We start from the raw sequence: 23,539 nt of genomic DNA, 5'->3' as shown, positions 1-23,539 counted from the left end.
TTAAACATGTAGGACGTCAGAAAAGCGGTTATCCTCACAAGTCAGCCAGGTGTGTCATTTCCGTCAAATGAACTATAGTGTGCACGCGTGCTACACGTGCCAAAAGTGTCTTACAATCTCAATTTTCAGACAGAAAAGTTTCAAAATTGAGGTGGTGTTCAAATTTTTTTGGGCGGTGAGGTTACAGAGCGGTAGGCTGCTAGGATGCGCTAATGAATTTTTCATGAGCAAACCCCTCACCCTTCCAGAATCCTGGATCCGGCCCTGCATCAAACAGTGGTGACGGAACGGGAGGGGATTGGGGGCTAAAGGCATTATGATTTTTGTATCATCTCAACTCATCTGATATGTAATACCATATTTCATAGATTGTTTTTTTCTCATCAATTGAGAAATTGCTGACATTAGATCCATTTTTTCAGGCTAGGTACATGCAGCTTGGAATACTAGGGAAGTGCCGTTTCCGGCCATCTGGGGGGTTTGTAAAGCCAAAAATTTTCTTGTACGCTCCGCGCCAACCGATGATGGCGCTCCGCTTACATAGTCTTACGTTCAGGCGCGGCTGGACCAGTCAGATCCCCCTGTCACAAACCCTGCATCCGCCTCTGATATGTCATTGAATATTCCACAAAACTACTTATTTTATGCCCACGAAACTGTCGAAACATGATTTTCCACTACTGGTAGAGATGTAAAATATTGGTAATTCTGAAATTCCTGCAAACATGCGGCTATGACTGTTCACTACTCACTACTGTATCGCCTTAAAAAATGATGAGTGGAAATTATTTCTCAAGGACCATATCGTATCGTGGGTATTGAGTGCGTCTAATATACGAACGTACGTAGTACGTCTATGATGATATGCACTGTACTGTACTGATAAAAACATAGGTGAATTTCACTCCATGGGAGTGATCACTGAGCACATTCCGGTATAAGAGTGAATTTCCACTCCATTGGAGTAAATCTTGACTCCTAATAGAGTTATATTCACTCATATTAGGAGTGAGGGATAACTCCAATAGAGTTAAATTTCACTCTTAATTTGAAGTGCGCCGAGTGATCACCCCAATGGAATGAAATCCACTCATTTGTTTTTAGAGTGTTGCTAGATATATGAAGAAGAAATTTACATACCAATACATGTTATCGGTCATCGATTGGCACAAAAACCCAGATTCTGATGACAGCTGCCTCAAAAAACCCAATAAATGGCCTAATTAGCACCGAGCCACAAATGTGGACCATTACCGAAACATCGATGCGTGTTAGTCTTCCATCCCCTTCCTCTAATGCTATTTAAGTCCACATGTGGGCATATCCTACAAACCTACCGGTAGCCCACAGGGGTTTGAGTTAGGAGAAAGGCCTTGACACCTTGAAACGACAAATGATGCCAACTTCCCTCAAGTTAAAAGTCTGGCTGAGTTGGCAAGGCCAGTCAGCATGAAAGAGAAAATTTCAAGCTTTTTTTTTGCATTTCTGTCACCAAAGTCGCACATCTTTTTGGTTGCTATTTTGCCTCACAGGTGCCATCTCCTGCGATCTGGGGGGTGCTGAAATCTCAAATTTTCTCTGTACGCTCCGCATCAACCAAGGTGGCGCTCCGCTTAGATAGTAACCCCCGCCCCCCCCCCCACAAGAAAGAACAGCCCCCCATGGCCCCCCACTCAAAAAATCCTAGCTACGCCACTGTACCGCACTAACTATATCAACTAAGGTTTACTAGTATTTGCGAAAACATGAATTTATAAATGAGGGTGGGGGTTAGTTGAAACCGATTCCGAAGTGAGCAATGGGTTGGAGAGTCTTAAAATGTTTGGCTTAAATTTGGGCATTCTGAGGCATATTTGTCCTAAATTAGATCTTAAAATAATCTGTCCTAATACCACTATGATTTTTTTGTGAGGTTGGAAAAGGATAGGAGAGGGCGCAAAACCCTTACCCCCTGAATCAGTTTCTCACTGGCTCTGGCATGACTATGCTAGCATGCAAATTTAACTACATTATACGTCGTGGTGCGTGTATAGATGATCACTATAGCCTTCCGTCACTATTTTATAGCCCTATATATGCACAACCTGATCAACAGTTCGGATACATAGGCCTACGGTATGACATTATCATATGTAATCTTTTTTACGTCAGCAAGTGCCCCAAAAGAAAACGAAATTAGCATCAAATAACTCCGTTTCCATAGAGACATGATTGGAGCTTCTGATATCAAGATGGTGTTTAATAAGTGAGTTTCATTTTATAGGGTTTCATAAATCTTCGGTTATTATTATTATTATTATTAACCTTTAAAAGGGTGACTCGGTTAGCCAAAGCTAATCTTCCCCGAGGAATACAATCAGTATAAAAAGAATAATATTATAAAACAATAAACAAAGAGTAAGACTATTAAACATACAAATATACAACAGTAAATCACAAAACTGTAAAAATGGGTATAGAACATAAAAGCGTAATGAGATGATTAAGACTTGAAAAATTCATTGACTAAACTTTTAAAAATAGGTAAAGATTTGGCATGCTTGCATTCAGCTGGCAAACTATTCCATTCTTTGGCAGCTATGAAGGAAAATCTACGCTTGTGATATTCCGTTTTACCATCTTTCAGGTATAAGTTACTTTGGGTCGTGGATCTCAAATTGTGATTATGAATTTCGTGTGTAAAGTTGAATAACTGGGTTAGATAATTTGGGGAGAGGCCATTCATGGTCTTGTACATCATAGACTGGTTCCATTTCTCATAGAGATCCCCCTAAAATGATGACGAAGGCATTTTTGAGTACAAGCAATTGAAATATTGTTTCTCTATGAAAATTTTATGCTGATTTCAAAAAGCCTGGTCCCCAAGCTGAATTTTGAGAGAAAATGTGTCTAATTTGCATAAATTCAAAATGGCCGACAACTTTATGATTTTGGTGTATAACTCAAGATTCAAGACTCGTAGAGACTTCGTTCTTGTGTCTATACCTATGTTTTCAGTGTCAAAGAGTACGTTTATAACATTAATTGTATGATTGGATGATAAATGTTTACACTTAATTTGCATAAATGCAAAATGGCCGCCAATTTGATGCTTTGATGCATAACTCAAGATTCAAGACCCGTAGAGACTTCATTGTTGTGTCTATACCTATGTTTTCAGTGTCAAAAAATTCATTTATAACCGTAATTATATCATTGGGTAATATGCTCACACCTATCTTGCACAAGTTCAACAATACGCCATTCTAAAAGTTATCTAATCTGTCTTTCTCGGGTTTAGATTAATGTCGCTTTTTGCCAAAAACGGTTTCTAGAGTTTAAAAATGATAATTTATACTTTTTACATTACATTGGAACATAAAGAATTCATTGATCATTTACTTACGGATGAAATTTATGTCTCTGAATAACCACCAATTAGTTGTCTCTTACGTTGAAGCATTCGGGTCCACGTTTTCTACAGCCACATTGGCCAATGCAAGGAATACGTGCCTTTCTGCACTTGCACTGCATGGTATTACATGCTGTTGTACATCCGCAAGAAATCAGTTCCACACACACGTCGGGAATGGGATCCAGAGTCATCAGAATGGGTCGCAATCCTGTATCTCCTCGCTTCCAACCCATATCAGCTGGATCTGGTAGATCAGGTGTTGGGCAGTGAGCTTCTTTCCATACCATGGTTTGAAAGTGTACACGCTGGATATGATGATGTAGCGAATTACTGGTCGGAGGCAAACACTCATGTTTTTTGGCCTTCTCAAACATGATTCGACGTGCAGTATCTACCGAAGCTGTGTCAACACCATACATGAGGGATACAAACTTTTCTGTGGATGATATCTTATCTGCATTTAACAAGCCTTCACCAAGACTACTCAGTAGTTCAAAATGGGTAGCAAACACTCTCCATGCTGTTTTCTTTGTGTGACCAAAGAAGTAAGAAGTTGTGTCGCACCCTGTTAGTGCGTGGAATGGAAGTAAGGCATTTTCAGAACCAGTCGGCAATTTTTGACGAACGGCATCAACAGGAATGTACTTCCTTTTCTTCTTCGTTCCAGCCATCATCCATAAGTGGTTGCACTGGACACGGTGAAAATGTGCAACCAAGAGCAGAAGGACATCGGTGTCTTGTGCTGAAACCACAACTGTGTCAAAAGGGATGTTGACTGCGTGCAGGACAAGTCTAGTATCTGCTTCTTCGTGAGACGCTCTGAGAGGCATGATGTTAGTTGCTGTGTGAGAAGATTTTACCTCCTGTTCATTCTCAAATCCACCAGCTACAACCAACTCCTTGTCGGGTGGAGCATTTTCTAAGAGTTGCTCGGAAAGAAACCTCGCAAGATCTGACTTGTTGTCTGGTGAGGATATGAAATTGGACCATGAGCTTGGGAGAGGGACATCTCTACCTTCAATTACGCGTCGTATTGGTCTTATGGTTTTAGAGCGCCTTTGTCGTGTCATAGATTTGATTGACTCTTCACGATATCTATCAAATACCACATCTATTCTACAATAGTTAGAACCCGATTGATATATAGACTTTGTAAACTCATCTGCTAGGTCTCCAAACGTCTTAGCATTAGTTGGCTTGCCGACAGCAATTACTCTGACCTGCCCATCTATCACCAAGCAAGCAGTACTTTTGTTGAAATCAATATTTGCAGGGCATTCGACTTCCGCTGTTATTACGTCGGCTAGGGTTGCTTTGTTCCCTGTCCTAAGCGTACCATTAACATTGGCAAGGGCGAGTGGTACAGGCATCAGTTCATGCTTCAGAACAGTATCAAGATCCACTTTGCGCCCTCCTGCATATGCAATGATGAGACGTTGCAAGATGTTCCTGTCGGTCTTCAGGATCTTTGTTTTATCCTTGTCACTACCCGATATCTTGACCTCGTACAGGGTTTCAAAAGTCGGTGCATTGTTTTTAGTGATAGGGTCATAAAGTGATTTATTGGGTGAGGACTTATTAAGATCTATCACAAGTCTGTCTTTGACAAATTCCTGCAGCTGCTGCTTGCCATAGGTCTGAGCATTTAACAACGAGTCTTGAATTTGTTCATCAGCCAGATCTTTCGTCACAATGCTTTGAAGAGCAGTTGGCTGGACAGTAGGATCAAAAACCTTGAATCGTTGAAATACAGACACGAGGGACTGCTCATCAGTGTTGTCTTTCTCCTGGCGGCTAGGCATTTCTTCATTTCGACAATGCCGGTCCGTGTGACTCATGTGATACATCCTTCTGGTTTCCAATGCAATATGTGAACGCAGATTGTAAGAAAGAGCCCAGCGAGTGAGTGCAGAACTTGTCTTGGTAATTCCAACTATTCCACCACCACGCTTTCCCGTTCCGTTCAACCATTCCTGCGCTTGATCAGGATCAACTTGATTGAATCGGCGATTTGATCCCTTCACAACAAAGTTTCCCCGCTGAAACTCAGTTAATACATCTGCTGGCAACTGCGACATCTCTGCAAGATACACGGGACCCCAACGCCCATAATTATAGTGGTCATACCTAAGAAAGTAGGGCAACATCTCACGGAAGGCAAACAGGTGCAGATCCCATACACCATCACGCTGGGCACGTGTGAACATAAGGAGAGTCTCAACCATTTTTATGTATTTCCACCAGAAGTCAAAGTTGACATTCTCCTCTCGTCTCTTTTCTTCAAAATTTTCCATTATTCTTCCGAATGACTGACTGTTGAGAATTCCTATCAGGTCTTGTGTATCAGCCTGTGAAATGTCACCATACATTTGCTTGTCAGTAGCGTCAATATGGTGTAGAATACTTGGCCCTAGCAAACGCCACAAAGCCTGAACTGTCAGTTTATGGGCCCTCGTGGCCTTGTTGTAGCTCTTACCATTCATTGCCTGTTGGGCAGTATTTTGTCCAAATATACCTGCCTCTATCCATACCTCTGCTAATCTTGAGCCCTCCATATGTGTTCCAATGACGTTGAGAAAGTTCATTGATATATGAAGCCCTCCTAGTCGTGGTATGAGGTTCTTATACTCTTCTGGGTGGGCCCATTTGAGCTCCATTAGCTTGCAGTATAAGGCTTGGTCAACAGTAAGAACTGTAAACTCCTGCCCTGCATGTGCGGAGACTTGGAAGCACCTACGAACAACTGTATTGAGAGTGTCATATTCATGAGCTGGAGCCTGGATTATAGGCATATAGCCGACTGAAGTCATTGGTTGAGACTGAGAGGAAATTTTTTCGTTGAAAACTGTCCAGCTGGAAGTAACTGTCCCTCTTTGCCGCAAAATGTTGAATGTCAGGTCGGTAGCAAATGCTTCTCTGGCACACTTTGTCGCACACTCTGACTGTTCTAGAACGATGTCTTGTTCGCAGCATTCCGGTAACACTGGCTCTGTCTTTTGAACAGGTTTACTAACGGGGATCAAGGTATCCATTGCATCTGGCACTTTTAACGTCTGGCTACTTGTGCTTGATCGTGTAATGTCGTTAAGGCGAACATCATTTGATGGCCCTCGCTGCCATACTGCCATCTGGGTGGCATGGAAAGTGTTTTTTCCATCTAGAGTCTCGTCGAGAATGTCGATATTATCGGCTGTGAAGTGCATAAATGTGTCTTGCATAATGTTTGGAGGCATAACAGCTCCAGTTTGTGGATCCATCGACTTCGGGGTACTTTCTGCCAATGCTGTATCTAATTGCAGAACTTGCTTATAGCTTAGTGTGTGACCAGCCTTGTGAAATAAATCTACCAGAACTTTGGACCGTGTTGCCTGATGAAGTGTACTGGCTAGACCAATGTGTTTTGGTGTCCACTTTTTGCCTCCACTTGCAACATACACAATATCTTGAGCTGTACTTAATATGCTTTGCTTCATTGTATTCTCTCTCTCCTTCGCCTATGTTTTCATTTTCAAGCTGAGTGGTACCATTGAATACAAGATTCAAAAACAGATAGAGGCTATCTGGGATACATTCCAGAGAATCTTCTTCACTGACTGACAAACCTTTGTGGCCTTCTTTTGCCATCAAATCACCACGAATCTTCAGAGCTACATGTACCAAAGATATAAAAGTGTCGTCTTCAGGCACATACGGTGGTATCGTTAGCACGTTCGTCATCCTTGGCTTCTGCGGTTGATTGGCAGATATACATTACAGAACCAGTATACTTTATTGGGAGTAAAACGGTTCGTGTTTCTGAACGAGGTCCCTCTGAAACTACAAAGGTTATGACATCCTCAACTTTCGACCGCAATTTGGTAGTGAAATTAGCTCGGCGACTAATAAATGACTTCGGTATCGGTATATTTGACTCCTCTGCGATTGTCATGTACCGATTCCACACATCATCTAGGCAAAGAACGTGGCCTTTCTCTGCTGCATATCTTAGTTCTGTACAGAGCCACTCCATTGGCACATCAGAGAATTCAGTTCCAGCGGAAGAACGAGTTTTTGCTACGGATCGTCGGAAATATCCCAAGCATTCCAGATGATATTGCCCTTCTGCAGCTATTAGATCATTTATACCAGAAAGGTGAATGCCCATTGTTTGATGAAACTTAGCATCTGTTAATATGCTCTCACTTAATTCAAGCGACATAATAGATCTAAGTCTCTGTTGAGTAAACTTCTGACAAAACATGCAAAGTTTCCAGTTAATTGGAGCTACACTACTTCGGCGTTTTGAGGACCAGGTTTGCGAAGGGGTGCTGCTGGAGGCTTCATCATCTGCAGATTTGCTTGAGCTACATATTGGTTCCAATCTCTTCAGTTTGGTACTGTCTGTATATGGACGGTAACATTTCATGTGCCATGTTAAAGCTGGTATTGGTTCAGAGTTCAAAAGTCCTGTAAGGCGGTCAGTTACTTCCCGGAAGTTATCATTCTTTGATTTTCTTCTAGTTGCAGTTGCTTTGGTTAAAGTGTTCATTCCTTGTGTACCGGGTTTGCTAAGTTTACCGCCTCTTTCTTGGCAAAGTATGCATAGCGTGGTGTCTACAGAAGATGGTCTCTTCAAGCAAATTACCGGATCCATTCTCAACTCAACACGTTTTAAAGTCTTGTAATCTGAAAAGTGATGAAACAATCAAATATTGTGACACCCTGTGGTCCGAAAGTTATTTAGTGCATTTAATGAAACTATTTTTTTACTCTAAAACTAGATATTTTTGTCACTGATGGCAACCTATATCAATGGAACGGGCATTTAGTCAGGATTCCAGAAATATTATGTTTGAGCCATGATATTCTTCAAAATAGTCGTAAATCACGTTTGAACAGTCGTGAATCACGATCAAAGCATTGGCCTATTAACCTCACACAATAACTGACTAAGCCTACATAAAGCTAGGCCTAGACCAGGCTTATTAACTTCATTGGCCTATTAACTTCACACACTAGGCTAGGCTAAACTAAACTAGGCTTTAGGCCTACCTACCAGACATTCATCCCGAAACACCAAGAAATTGGCTTAATAGCTTGAGATAATTACCCTAGTATTATTCCTTGCATTCATACTGACCTTTTCAGCCTTTTTCTGACTGTTTGTACGTGTATTTGAGCTGTTTTCACTGGAAAACTAATTACGAATCCACCGTGCGGTCATTCCGTGATTGCGCAATGTAGTAAAATGCCCCAGACTGGCCATATACCCATTCCTTGGAAAATCTGCTGTAAAATCTTCTATAATTGGCCTATGCTTAACTGGCTACAGATTAAAAAGCTCTACCGTTTTCAGGCTTTTTTTTTGGGGGGGGGGGGTACTGGGTTACGGAGCTAGAATGTTGTTGAAATTGATCGCTTGTTTTGTTGGATCATCCGACATTAGGATTCAAAGGGTTTTAAATCTTCAGTTATGCATCAAAACGGTGGCTATTCTGAATTTATGCAAATTAAGGGTCAACTTATGACCCAATGATACAACTATTATTATAATTGCATTCTTTGACCTTACAAACAAGGGTATTGACGCAAGAACAAAGTCTTTACGTCCTTTAAATCTTGTGTTATGCACAAAATTCATCAAAATGTCGGCCATTTTGAATTTATGCAAATTAGGCATGCTTCTTTTCAAAATTCAGCTTGGGGACCAGACTTTCTGTAATCAGCATAAAATTTCACTTAAGAAGAACCATTTCAATTGCTTGTACTCAAAAATGCCTTCGACAAGTTTCTTTATGAGAAATGGAACCAGTCTATCATGATCAATCGTCGTATACGTATTTGCGTATCGACAGGGTGCCACTTTAGCATTTTAAATAATTCTGTCGAGCTTTCATATCTTCCCTAGTTCGTAATAATACGCGCTGCTGCTTTTTGCATATGTAACAACTTTTGTAAATCATTTGCTCCACACGTACCCCAGACTATACTACAATAATCTAGAATGGGTCGTACATACCCATTATAGAAGATAATTTTCGTATTTAAATCAAAATATGGTTGTATGCGTCTCAGTAAGGCAAGGCGATTTGAGACTGTTTTACAAACGTTGTCAACCTGAATATGCCAGGATAAATTGTTATCAATTTTTACACCTAATAGTTCTTCATATTTGACAGTCTTGAGAATTTTGCCCCCGAGTGTCACAGAAAGAGTATTTGCATTGTCAGGTAATAAAGCCAGTCTCTGATCAGATCCCATCAATAATACCTTCGTTTTAGTGGTGTTGATTGCCATTTTATTTCGGTCACACCAGGCACTAACTTTGCCTAACAACGTCGAATTTCGTATCGTGTCTTACAATTAAACTTGAGAATTGTCGGTCTCTGATGCAACATTTTGCAATAAAACCAATGTATGACATTTAACTACAAGTTATCAATATGTATTTATTAATATATTTATATATATATTTATAAATATATTTATATAGATATATATATAGGTATATATATAGGTATATATATAGCTATATATATATATATAGGCCTATATATATAGGCCTATATATATATATATATATATATATATATATATATATATATACAGGCAAGTGATAATCATAATGGCAAAAGAGCTCCACCCCCCTCCCTTTCCCTCCCCCTTATACTGTAGAAATGATTTATCCACTGACACAGTGATTGCAATTTCGAGAAAAGATAGGTTGACAACTAAGCAAATATGAATCACATATCAATTCAATTAGCAACATTATAAAACAATAAAGTGAAGCTTCATTTTGCTGACATACTGGGCACATGATAGGATGACGTCACAGACGACCGTGCACCCTATACTGTCAGTGCATTAAGGAAGGATTTATTAGTTAGAAATAGTTGGGAATGAAAGAGTTGGGAATGAAAGGTGAAATGGAGTTTGCAACTGACAGTGTAGAATAGTTTTAACTTCCATGTAGGTGACAGATTGTCTACCCAATTGGATTATTATAGTAGTTGAGACCTGTAAAACACCATACTATACATAACACAAAAGAAGAAAAAAACAAATTTTGTGTGCATCTTATATTTCGTTTTTTCCTCTTAATCTGTACTATTGGAAATATAAGGAATTTGTGTCGTTTAATATTATATTTTACTCTGTTTTCTAAAACCTTACGTAATTTTATAAAAAGTCATAGAATAGTGACAAAGTGTTATATTCTTGTACATTTCCCCTTTTATAAGTATATTATTATAACAACAAGAAGTACCAATATTTTATTGCACAATAACATACTGTGTATATAAGAATATACTTTACAAAAGAATTTCAAATGATGTTACATTTTAGAAATGTTTTTACATATTACAAAATGTTTGATTAATTATCGAATTATCTGACTGTCTTATCTGAGTGTACCAGCTTCGCGTAATAAACCCAAACAAGGAATTTTATGTCACAATTAATATGACTTTATGTTTTTATATTCTGTTAAAATTGAAAATTAAGCTGAGGTGTGACGAAGACCATCGAAAAACAAATGCCGGGTTTATTAATTGCAATACGTCGATCGTGTTTAAAATATAACGTGACAATAAACGTATTCTGTTGAATAATAAGTGTATATGTTCTGAGATGGGTAAAAATATCATACATATTTTAACAAGAACTTGTCGCTCTTCGAATTAGGCTTATTTAATCAATATGTTACACTAAACATGTTGTAAAGATCAATAGTACAATAATATTAATCATTGAATTCGCTTACATAGTACTGATCAATGGGAAGATTCAGGTAGTGCCTATAAAATTAAACCATTTTATTTTGTTGGCATGACATCCTCAGTTTGGTCATAAACGTCGCCAAATAAACACCGACATTTAGACTGAGACGTTAGATCATACAATAATTTGCAATATAACCTTAGTTAGGAAATTGGCAAATTGATAGACAAGAGAATATTGACGCAAAAACAAACAAAAAATACGGAAAGGCAGTTGTTATCACTATAGGGACGAAAAGCACAACTGACCGTAGCTAAGAGACCACCGAAAGTGGTTGATTGGCTCAGTCGGCAGAATTAACTAAAATAACCATAATCGGTCTGTGTTTGTGCTGTTTACTCGCCTTTTTGTGTTGACAACTGGAGGTATGATAAAACTGAAATGAATTAAGATGATTTATATCCTGGTTCCGTTCATTACACTGCCCAACCATCACTAGAAATGTTGCCAACATTACCATTATCGCTGAGAAGTTTACTTCTCTCAATGACTAAACCTTGCATGGTTGTATCAGACATCTCAGTAACCTTAACCTATTTAATAACAGAATTTAAAAAAACATTAACATTATTTTTTTTTTCAATTTTAAAGTTAATATTCATAAATATAATAATAAAATAATAATTAAGTTAATAATCCCGTGCAAGTTTATTGTAAAAAGCATGCTACGACTGTTTCGTCGAATTCGTTATCAGACCTAATATTCTATTTGTAAACTCGAAGAGAATAGCCTGCAGTGAACGATACCAAACACAGGCGTGGCGGTGGTGTAGAGAATGAAGACACGACGAGAAGACCAATTAACATTTTCTGCGTACAATTGCAGAGTAAAAATTAGTTTTTAATGTGAACAAAAATATGCTATTGATGCCTAAAATTAAAAAAAAAAGCAGCCTTAAGTAATTGTCGGAAGTATACTTGCATTTTTCATGTAAGAAATATTTTAGTTTTAGCCTCTCCATTGTAAGTAAGTAAATAATCGACTTGTAAAGCAGCCCTTGTTGTTATGCATAAATGATTATAGACAGTTAAAAATGTTTGATGTCTATGTGCATTCATTACCTGATTACTTCTAATTAAAAATAAAATGGAATCCGTTATAACGTTATAAGTACATTGGCGTAACATATTGGGAAATGGTAATTTGGTTGAGAGCAAGATATTTGTTTGTCAGAAAATCGAGTACAGAAAATCTGTTAAGCACATTGGAAGCGTCAGTGGAAATAATTGCCTCAGTTTAACCTTCGCTTCAATAAATCGAAATTTATGATGATCTAAAACACCATTGATTACTTATAGCAATAGCCTACATACTAATGTAGATGGTAACACCTTTATCTTTAAAGACCAGATGCACAGCTGTTCATATCGGCGCTAGAGTTATCCCCGACAACTATAAATGGAGCGATGTAAACAAAGACCACTACACCTGGAATTTTTGGCCCAGACTATCGAAAAGGTAGCACACAAAAATGATGATATCGTCTATTCTTTAATCTCCATCGAAGCTCCCCCCCCCCCAACCACATCCCCGAAGAAAGTGAATAGCACCGATTTGATTGGTAATTTGGTCATAATTGTTTTTGAGCTAAAATTTCTTATGCACATAGGTGCCGGATTGACAATTCCTTGTGCACAAAGGCATCATATGTTTACGCCCTTCCATGATTAACTTAGGCAGGCACGACTGAAAATAGAAAGGTTTTAGTATGCCTTGACTGGAAGTGTTCACGTATGCACATTGATTCCCAGGCAGCTGGGTAATCGCCTCATCTGCCTATTGGATACTCCTGCACTGCATGTAAACATTAAACTACCAGAGACATATAATTTTAACTGATCTATAAATCCGTAGCCTCTCCTTCTTCTAGCATTAACAAAAGCTTGATATATCTGGGAGACAGTGGACTAAGACTCGTATCTTCCTTTTTGGTTGGAGTTGGCCGGTTGTATTTCTTCGTACTATGAAACGTCGGACTTCTCTGCAGTTTCTTCTTCGGCTTTTTCTTTGGTATTGTTTCCTTGGATTTATCATCATGGTGGCCATTTTGATCATCCTCGTCCGAGGTGTTTGCTTCGATGATATGAAGGCTACGCGATCTTGATCTGGTCTCATTTTCTTCCGTGTCAGTCTTTTCTCTCCGTTCATGGTAACTAGACCTCCCCTCTCCATGAAGCCAACTTCTTCTTGGACTGTCACCATTAACTAATGATGGGCTATACGGAGGCGATGTAGTTACATCGTGATTCTCCGTCGGATGTTGTTGAACATTTTCGGCTGGTATAATATCTTCATCTAGATTGTCATATTTATCATTAACTGCATCTAAATCAATTTCATTCTCTGGCTGTGATTCTAGAACTTTGTCAACTTCCATTGATATGTCATCAACGTCTACGGCGACTGAATCGTTGCTGCCATCACCATTGACACAATTGTTAACTATGGCAGGTCCATCAAACTGAAAATAATGACCGATTTCATCGGTCTGAGCACGAAGAAGGTCGGCGAAACTCGGGCTCGATCGGTGTTGTTTGTCTATATCCAATATGTTTTGCATCCATTGATCTTCCTTCTTTTCTCCATAACTCAAAGAACTTGAACGACGGTGCAAAGATTCAGTTACTTTTGGAATCCTAGCCGCTGAATCATCGGATGCCCTCCTTGGACTTTTGGTAACAACCGTTTCATATAGTTTGCCTTCAGATGAAGCAGTTTTCTTATTACTGTCTATGCCTGCATCTTGTGTTTGCTCGACAAAGAGTTGTAGACGAAGGTCTTCCGATTGCTTCCGATGCTGTCTGTTAATGACGTCTGGACAGGCTCCTCGGGCATTCGGGACAGATCGACTAAGCTTTCGAAGATGATACCGTCTTTGCCTTTGGTTCTGGGATAAGTGTTCTTGAGATCCTGACACGGAACTGGACAAAGATTCTCGAGAGCTTGTGTTTTCATTCATGTATTTAATATCTTCAATAACATCAAATATATTTATGAATTTCTTGGTCAAGGAGATGGTCGTCTGCCTCAAGTCATGCTGAAAGAAACAAAAGAAACATTACAGATAAATAAATTTTGCATAATCAATGTAAAAGTAAAATAAAAGAGTTTAACGTTTCAAAAATAAACAGGTAATTAATTGAAGGGAATGTAAGTTTTTTTCACCTCCTGGTGGCAATATAATATCACATGCGTTAGATGAAATGGTAGCTCGATTTTGAGACCGACTAACTTTGTTGAGACCTACTTCAGGAACTGACTGAGTAACGCCTTAAAAAGGGATAATTTGCTTTATAATTACAGCTGTATACGTGTACACCTGAAGTATTCCAATTGTGTACACTGTTATTTGCTGAGAGTTGAGGGGTGTGGCGAAGCCTCCTAAAGCTGCAACATTTTGAGATAAATATTGGCTTTGCTACCAATTTTGAAGCACATAAATACGTGTTAGAAAGAGAAGTTACTTTTCTTGTACAACAGAAGCCTATAGTGGGAAATATCGTTTCTGAGACTTCTTGTTTTCTCGTAGCAAGTTTTATAAACACGCAAATACGTGTCAGAGAGATGCATTTAAGTTCTATATAGCATATACTAAGCCCTGAGAGTGGTCCTGAGGACTTCAGCTGTAACATTTTCACTTTTCATTAATTCAATTTTCTCTGATTTAGTAAAGTGATTTAGTAAAGCAAAACAACACACTTGAATATATTTGAAAGCCCCAGTGGGGGTGCAGGTGTCGAAGTACCCGGAAGCTGTAGTATTCTGAGATAATTCTTGCTCTTTATTTTACTTCTATGATTTCCAGTTATTAGTTCATATCCTCAATTCTCTGTAGCGGTCATTGCATGATTCTGATCCGGGATTTTTCCCTGCCAATCCACAGACTGTATAGCGTCTCCATTTTAACACGTGCAAACACTTCAACCAAGATCTATCTAAATTTACCTCAGTACCACAAAGTGATTTTGTTATGTCATATCAGCCGGTGTACACCATGTTCCAACACAATCACAATGTGTACTTACCCTGACAAGTACAGAGTTCAAAGGGATGTTTGAATGAACGGGAGGAGGAGATTAATTCGAAGTTAAAGAATGCTTATCTTTGATATGGTTTGTTTGATTACAAGATTAGTATGCTAACGTAAATTTCTATTGTGAATCGCATAAGCCACGGTTGCATGTTGCTGCTTATCACGTAGACCTCCTGGCCATGTTTGTATGTTGTCATCAACGTTACTAACAAAAGTGTTAAAAGGATATTGCCGAGGCACGTAAATACATTAGCATTCTGCTGGGACTGGCATTTGAGAATCGGTGCAAATCACAGTTACCGCTCATTTTAAAGTTTTTACATCCTAATCAATGCTCCGGGCAAGGCGTGGGTGCGCGGGGAGGGGCTGGGGGAGGGGGTTGTGGTAGACCCCTCATTTTCTTATTGCTTGCTATGCCGCTGTTGGAGAGACCGTGCTTGCCCTGGGCCCAGATCATTGTCATTCCTCTTCCTGCTCTTTCTTTTATGCTGCTGATTACTCTATTATGGTAATAAAAAAGAGATGCTGTTCTGAAATCTTGATGCAGACATTGAGTTCTAAAAATGTCAAACACTGAAATTTGGGACATTTTATATGGCGTACATAATTGACGTTGTATGGTACTTAAGGTCATAAAGTTGCCTTACCTCGTATCTTTGCATACTGAAGTGGAATGTCACGTAGTGTAATTACGTTGATGGCTTCTTAGATAATGTACTTCACATATATAGTCAGTTTGGAAGTATGAATACAAAGTCGAACTAATTTAACAAGATAATATGACATATACTTTAAATAATAGCTCTCAGCAGAGAGAAAGATTTATGGAACAGGCGGCTTACTACTGTAAGAAACGCAACAATGGCTTGTGGTTTTGCTGCTATCTGTAGCTAGCCGCTATACAAATTATACGTTTAGACTTGACCAATGCTTTTACGATATTAACAGAGAATCAAGATGAACTTCAGGAACATCCACTTTCCACTATAAGGAAAGCTTGGTGTGCGAGCGATTGATATAGGGTATATGATTCTGCACAAGACTTGATGAAGCAGAAAATATGATATTATTACTAGTGGCATTAATGTCAAAACAATATATCTATATACACCTTATTAGTTCGCTGAACTGATATACATATATGCCACAACAGATCTACAACAGTTTCGACGCAGCCGTGATAAATTTGCTTGAAATTAAGTGTGTACATAAAACGGTATCGTCAGCAACTTCATTATCACAGCTTGTAGCATTTTTCAACAAAGCTGACATCATGAATTACATGAAAATTCAAAGTTATCAAGGAAATGGCTTAGGCTTACTATACTATTTATTTCTGCAACAAATGAATTTCATTTAGTACTAACAGAACACGAATCTTATACTACTTATATGTTAAACCCGACTAAAGCCCCAAAGTCTTTGAGATGTTTTTATCTAAAGCCTCATTCTAAAAACAAAATCTCAAATCTGCATTTCGTGCGAAGGTTTCCTGTTTGTGTACTAGTTGATGAGGTTGCAGTTTACCACGTATTGGGCGAGCTCAAGCTGGAATTATATTGTTTTCCAGTTCTACTATATGACCGGACGTGACGTATGAGAGCAACCGCGAAACACGCACGGTGTAGGTTGAAACAGATGACGTAGGTAATTTAGGCACTACCAGTAAATAGTTCTCGGATGGCATCAGATCCTTAGGTTCAACTTAAACTAATTTTCTAAAGAGTAATCGACATAACTCTTCTGTCTTTGAGCGTCAATTTTGCAAATGTAAGGGTGGATGTCACAACGTAATACCGTACGTGCAGTGTTCGTGATTACTTGTATGAAACACCGACCGAAAGTTTGATTACTGAGGAAACAGAGCAATAAGTGTTAACCTACAAACTTAAAAGAATAGGTGTAAAAATAATCAAATGATAAAATAATGTAGTTGTTCTAGTATTTCAAAAACTTAAATTAGTGTTTTGGACTTTGCTCCGTGTTGAAAGGCACAGCAACAACAGACAATAACCTAGCTAAACGTATTTTCCTCTGTAGGCTTCGTTTCATTACATACATGAGGAGTAGTATAAGGCTGGAGGATTCACATCAATATTACATTATACCTTCATGCAACATTTAGAGATTCCATATTTATAAAAAAAAACTAATATTATGCTGACAATTTGTAATAAACTATATTAATAATTAATCTCACAGTAATTGTACTAAGTTTGGTTTATTATAAACAAATGGATTAGCAGGTTGTACAATGTAAATAACGACACATTGAGTTTCACAAATTGTATACTTTTTGAAGTAGGAGGTTAGTAACTTTGTCCACTGAGGCATTCTCGAAAATCTTGAAAATCTTAAAAATGAGATTCGAAATCGTGGATTTCATTCTTTGTTGCACGCTACGACTGCTTGCCTTTTAAATTTATCTACACATTGTCTTAAGTATATCAATGAGGATGATGTTTGGTAAGTATGGAAAAAAAATTATTTTTAGTTTAATTCCGCTTAAAGCAGTATTTTGTTTTCGATTGAAACTTATGCAACTTGCCAACAAGAAGATAGAGTAATTGTTAATCGCCTGCTGTTATAAACAGGTAAAGAGAATTTAAGATTATATAGGATATGTAATCGTTTTTCGTGTATTGTTAACTGTTGATTACATCGCGTTAGTATATATTTAGGATACGAATACTTTTACATATATCGCACTTGATCACAGCTTACAACCGGCATTTGAATAGTTAAGCGACCAATCCTGGGTCTAATTATGTGAAGCCTTAACTCAAGAGCCATCATGAGATGAAAAGTAAAAAGTTGCTACACCGGAAAGTATATTTTGAAAACTGAAAGTGATATTAACCGATGTCACTATATTACTGCACAATTGATGGGCAATAAATTCCGTATAACAGGGCCTCATATCCCACAGACTTTTTGTCTTTATCATATTTTTAGTATATTGCAATTCCTGAAAGTATAATGGATTTCGGAGAAATATTTTGTTCATATTGTACGTAATGTTTAAAAACAAATCATTGCTTTACATACCAAGTCTTTAAAAATCTTCTTCATTGAGTTTTCACCACGATTTATAGTGTATTCATCATCTTCATCTTCATAATCATTAAACCCCACCGAACAGCCAGAGTCGACTCCTGGACTCCTCCTGTGTACCTCTGGACTGGCCAGGCTGTCCTCCTCTTTCTCAGGCTTTCTCGAACCATTTCCCTGCTTCGAGTGAGAACACGATTCCTCGAACATGGTCGATACTGATGCAGCATTTTCTGGTCTCTCATTGATGGCCCTGTATAAATAGTTTGGAATATTTCCATGTTTCTTTGAGAGTTCTTGGAGTAACTCAACCAGTAACTCAACCCAGTTGGACTCCTCTTCATGGTCATCGGCGAGGTAACGGTCATAATCTGTCATCATTGGTCAACCTTTGGATTTGTCAACTTCATCTGTACTGAGGCGATTCACCGATCTTCATCCCATCCACGTAAAAGTGGAATTATCTTCTTAATGAGTGAACTAAATTTGCAGAAGAAAAAATTATGATTTAGAAGACCTCATTTTTCAATTCGTAGATCTGCTCTTCAACTGGTATGGAGGGACATAATGCTCGTATCGTTATAACTTATCGAGTATACACATAATGATGACGTACATGGAGAAGGCACATGTCAGAAGCCTACACAGGGGGGGGGGGGATGAAGGAAGGGGAGGTACAAATGAACGTGTACCTAATGTCGATATGCTCGACTGTAAACAAGGTAATATACAGAAAAGACTGATTTACTGACTAACGAAAATCATTATACAAAATATTAACAGTACGAATAAGCTATAATAACTGACTTAGAGCGGTTACCAGGCCTCTATCAATAAATAGTTAAAAGGAATTAATACGATACACACCGGTAATAAAACACAGTCAATAAAATGCAGCAATCATGTCCATCTCCACTGAAGTTAAAATTCCACTCCAACTATACTTATTTCATGACGTCCTTTGCAATTATAGCATAATGCTAAAGGATTGTATACGACGCATAGGAAGAAGATTGTTGCAGCTGGGCTGTTGTATATATACACACGTCGAAATCAAGTAAGCATAATTGCAAACTGCATATACGAATGATCAAATGTGAGGGTATTTTTACCAATTGCCTCTTTGTTTATCTATAATGCTCTGACTGGATTTCACGATGTAAATTTATATTTCTTTTCGTACGTTGTTTAATATACACACATATATATAAATATAAATATTTATATTTATATATAATACTCAATTAGTCTTAACGATCGTTAACTATCTTATACACAGTTCGTTGAAAATCTCTCTTTCACTTACCCACTGTCACACACACATACTCACAATTCGAGCTCTTAATTGTCACAATATATTTGAACATAAACATTTCAGCATGCACTAGCCCCAAGTTAAGCACTACAAGTGCAGTTAATTATCCATGCTAATTGTTCAAATATTCTACGGTAATTAATCCAGTGCTTTTACGAGATTCAATAAATTCTTGTTCTCTCTAATGTTGTGGTATATCATTGAGCAATTGCTACCGTTAGCTTTATGTAAACAAACGAAAACCACACACAGCTGTAGTTTGGTAAATTTACGTAGCGTACAATAAGTCTCGTATATACTTAATCTACACAACACTTGATTGCTTGAGTAAGTGTTGTCAGGACAAATTCATGCATGATGGAAATTATTTTAATAATAAAGATGTAATTACATGTGTTTCAAGGCTAAAATGTTGTCAAAAAAATGATACACTATTAAACAAATTCCAGTAACTGATTGTTGATGAAGTGAAAGAAAATGACCTACGAGAAATGATATTTCAATGAAATTATGCACCGAACCAACCTTCAGGTTAATTTGATTAGATAGCTTGATTATACCTTGAAAAAAGGTCAAACTCTTCTCAGCTGTTATTCGGGAATGTATTGTTATGACGTATTACTTCAAAATATACTAAAAAATTATTATTATGATTTGATGACAATAAGTATAGAAATATGATACACATTTTACCATCGTTTCATAACTATATATGCTCTGACATTCTTCAAAGGAAAACTAAAGAAAAGTCTACTCTTCCTTTTATGGTTATAATTACCCGTAAATGTCTAATAAACCATTGTGTGGGGAACGTGAAACGCACTAATTATCAATATACATATAAACAAAGAATGGAAGAGTTTATGGCACATTCAGACTTGTAAGATTGAAGTCCTTTGGTAAAAAAAAATAGTTAACTCTTATCGATAGATGATTGATGATCAAGCGAAAAATCCTGACGTTGCATAAATGCACAATTCTTAGACTAAACGAAGCTTTGGAGGTGAATATTTTATACAGCCTATGCACCTACCTGTAAGCTACAGACGTTCAACTATCCAATTGTAGAATACGTTGAGGTGCATGACAAGTCAATGAATATTTGCTACTTGCACTTACCGTACTGCTGGATGAAATTCCATAAACGGCTCCAAGTAATTATCGTTCAACGGGGGAATGTCAGTGGTTTTAGGTACAATATCTGCATATACGAGTCTCTTTACGAAGAAGATGTATATTTGTTTTATGACGAGAGCTGTTTAAGGGTGATCTCGTTCGCAAGCATATTGCAAGTGTTATTAGCCTTCTTGGCTTGCTTGTCTACGTTAATATATCGACCAGGCCTTTTTTATCGGTCAAAGTACAGGAACCCGCTATTTGATTAACCGAAGCCTTGTATCATATAGGATAACCGAAATTCTAAGATCTGCGAGTCATACGTCAGACGTAGTGTCATCATTCTTATTGGTTCCAAGAAAATTTAACATTATCGATACGCTTAATAAGGGCTATAGATTTATCAAGATGACCAGAGCACTATTTGTGATATGTACGATTTGTAACATAATGAATAGATAATGTAAACGGTAAGAGAATATCTGTTACAACGTGATAATGATACTACTGCACACACACATGGATGGAGGGAGGGAGGGAGGGAGGGAGGGAGGGAGGGAGGGAGGGAGGGAGGGAGGGAGGGAGGGAGGGAGGGAGGGAGGGAGGGAGGGAGGGAGGGAGGGAGGGAGGGAGGGAGGGAGGGAGGGAGGGAGGGAGGGAGGGAGGGAGGGAGGGAGGGAGGGAGGGAGGGAGGGAGGGAGGGAGGGAGGGAGGGAGGGAGGGAGGGAGGGAGGGAGGGAGGGAGGGAGGGAGGGAGGGAGGGAGGGAGGGAGGGAGGGAGGGAGGGAGGGAGGGAGGGAGGGAGGGAGGGAGGGAGGGAGGGAGGGAGGGAGGGAGGGAGGGAGGGAGGGAGGGAGGGAGGGAGGGAGGGAGGGAGGGAGGGAGGGAGGGAGGGAGGGAGGGAGGGAGGGAGGGAGGGAGGGAGGGAGGGAGGGAGGGAGGGAGGGAGGGAGGGAGGGAGGGAGGGAGGGAGGGAGGGAGGGAGGGAGGGAGGGAGGGAGGGAGGGAGGGAGGGAGGGAGGGAGGGAGGGAGGGAGGGAGGGAGGGAGGGAGGGAGGGAGGGAGGGAGGGAGGGAGGGAGGGAGGGAGGGAGGGAGGGAGGGAGGGAGGGAGGGAGGGAGGGAGGGAGGGAGGGAGGGAGGGAGGGAGGGAGGATTTCATCACCTCTGAGGAAATGGAATATTCTTTTCATTGATGAATATGCACTCCGTATTACTAATTCTATTTACTACGCACTTTTCTAACAGTGGATGGATGTTTCGTTCAATATTCGATACTTCCTTAAATCGAGCTATTATATTTGAAATTAATTGGTTAATTTTTGTGGTTTGAAATGTTTATAATATATGGGATGAACAACACAAAATACACATTCGTACATAATGGAACTGACAGAAGTGAATTTCTTGATCAACTGGAGGATATTGATGTAACTCGAACGGTTGCTTTGCAGCTTTTGTCTCCCCCTCCCCCTCCCCACTGTATTTCCTTGTGGTGTCCTTAATTCGTACATTTAATTTCTTTCTTTGCCTACCTGCCTAGATATATTATATCCCCAATAGGGCAATATCAGTAATAAAATCAGACAAACGCAAATGCAAAAGCGTTCGGATTGAAAGGAAAAAGCAGAAAATACAAGAAACTTTGAAGCTCAAAGAAATAAAAGAGCCAAAGGCATATTTAAATAGCCAAAATCTCACTATTAAATGTACTGTTGGAAAAGGATAATGTATTGTGTTATAAGCGATAAATTATGTTGGTTGGCCAGCAGGATACGGCAGTCTTATTCTTTTACTAACAGGGATAGTTACCCTGTCAAGACCTATGAATTTGAGAGGGACGAGACGTATGACTCTTGTCCCCAAGAACTGGTGATTTTAGAGGCTTACTTTAGGCATAATTTTCATCTTGATATGCCATATTCCAAAAACAAACAACAGCAACAAAAAGAGGGGAAACAGTGCGCTATTCCATTTTCTAAATGTATATTCCGGATGTCAAGATATTCAGCGTAAAAATATGCTCCTTCAAGACTAAATTAAAGATGGCGTCCTCTGCAAAGCGCTATTGTATCCAGCGATTCTTAGTCATAGTTTGTGCATGAAACATATACCAGAGGAGAATATTGCCTTAGTCAGTGCTTTGAAGAGTGACCTGTTTAGATGGACCAATAGATAACCAATAACAAATTTATTCATGGTGACATTCTCAACAATTACATCTATGCATTGGCTTGCAGGTGCGAAAGGAGTCTCACTTCTTGCATTATACAGAGGGCAGTATTATATTGACGATTGTATTCTGCACAAAAAATAGAGAGTGTTTTGAGAGGCGATGCAGTTGCAGTGTCTCCTTTATTATACCCTTCTTTTCGGCCATATAATTTTCATTAATTTGTTTTCATTACAGGTCTGAATATATGCATTTACTGTACATCTATAATTCGCGACAATTTCAGAATACTTTCAGCACCTTCACACAGGACGAAACCATTCATTTTATGTAGGGATATTACAAAGGGAACTATTAGGTGATGGATTTATTTTTAAATCATCTGAAGTATTTGCTTGAAAAACTGAAAAAAATGGTGGAATATTATAATACTGCGATGGCAACCAAGGTATCATGCGATAGAAATAACTTTAAAGAAGGTATTGATATGCTGAATTTGTTTTCGACGTACCAATATAAAAGTTCGACTTTTGGCGCATATGGCGTCACATTTCAAACACTTAAATGTTCACTACTAAGTTCAAATTTTGCAGTTACTTTCAAAACCCTTACATTACTTTTCGGCACTCTTATACTATTTTGAACATGTTTATATTATTTTGGACAATTTAATATTACCTTGGACACTCTTGT

The 23,539-nt window shown here is 38.7% G+C and overlaps 1 protein-coding gene and 1 long non-coding RNA gene across 2 annotated transcripts; both read right to left on the bottom strand.

Annotated features, from left to right (window-relative positions):
• Positions 1 to 10,149: 10,149 nt before the first annotated feature.
• Positions 10,150 to 18,621, bottom strand: LOC139980910 (uncharacterized). Its single transcript, XM_071992950.1, has 2 exons — positions 18,241 to 18,621; positions 10,150 to 14,196 (listed from the first exon to the last, which is right to left on the bottom strand). The coding sequence occupies exons 1-2, from the start codon at positions 18,619 to 18,621 to the stop codon at positions 13,000 to 13,002; spliced, it is 1,578 nt and encodes a 525-aa protein (XP_071849051.1). The 3' UTR covers positions 10,150 to 12,999.
• Positions 18,622 to 18,645: 24 nt separating this feature from the next.
• Positions 18,646 to 21,084, bottom strand: LOC139954661 (uncharacterized). The gene is made up of 2 exons (XR_011788158.1): positions 20,678 to 21,084; positions 18,646 to 18,723 (listed from the first exon to the last, which is right to left on the bottom strand). It is a non-coding gene; the product is annotated as an uncharacterized lncRNA (long non-coding RNA).
• Positions 21,085 to 23,539: the final 2,455 nt, after the last annotated feature.

Source organism: Apostichopus japonicus, chromosome 2 (assembly GCF_037975245.1).
Source record: "Apostichopus japonicus isolate 1M-3 chromosome 2, ASM3797524v1, whole genome shotgun sequence".
In the NCBI taxonomy this organism is placed as follows: domain Eukaryota; kingdom Metazoa; phylum Echinodermata; class Holothuroidea; order Aspidochirotida; family Stichopodidae; genus Apostichopus; species Apostichopus japonicus.
The sequence above is the reverse complement of the archived record's forward strand: the minus strand, read 5'-3'. Positions and strand labels throughout refer to the sequence as shown.

Coding starts and splice junctions, on each gene's coding strand:
- LOC139980910 (XM_071992950.1), bottom strand. CDS start 18,621: ATGACAGATTATGACCGTTACCTCGCCGATGACCATGAAGAGGAGTCC. Junction 14,197..18,240: donor AGAAGATTTTTAAAGACTTG/GTATGTAAAGCA, acceptor TGTTTCTTTCAG/CATGACTTGAGGCAGACGAC.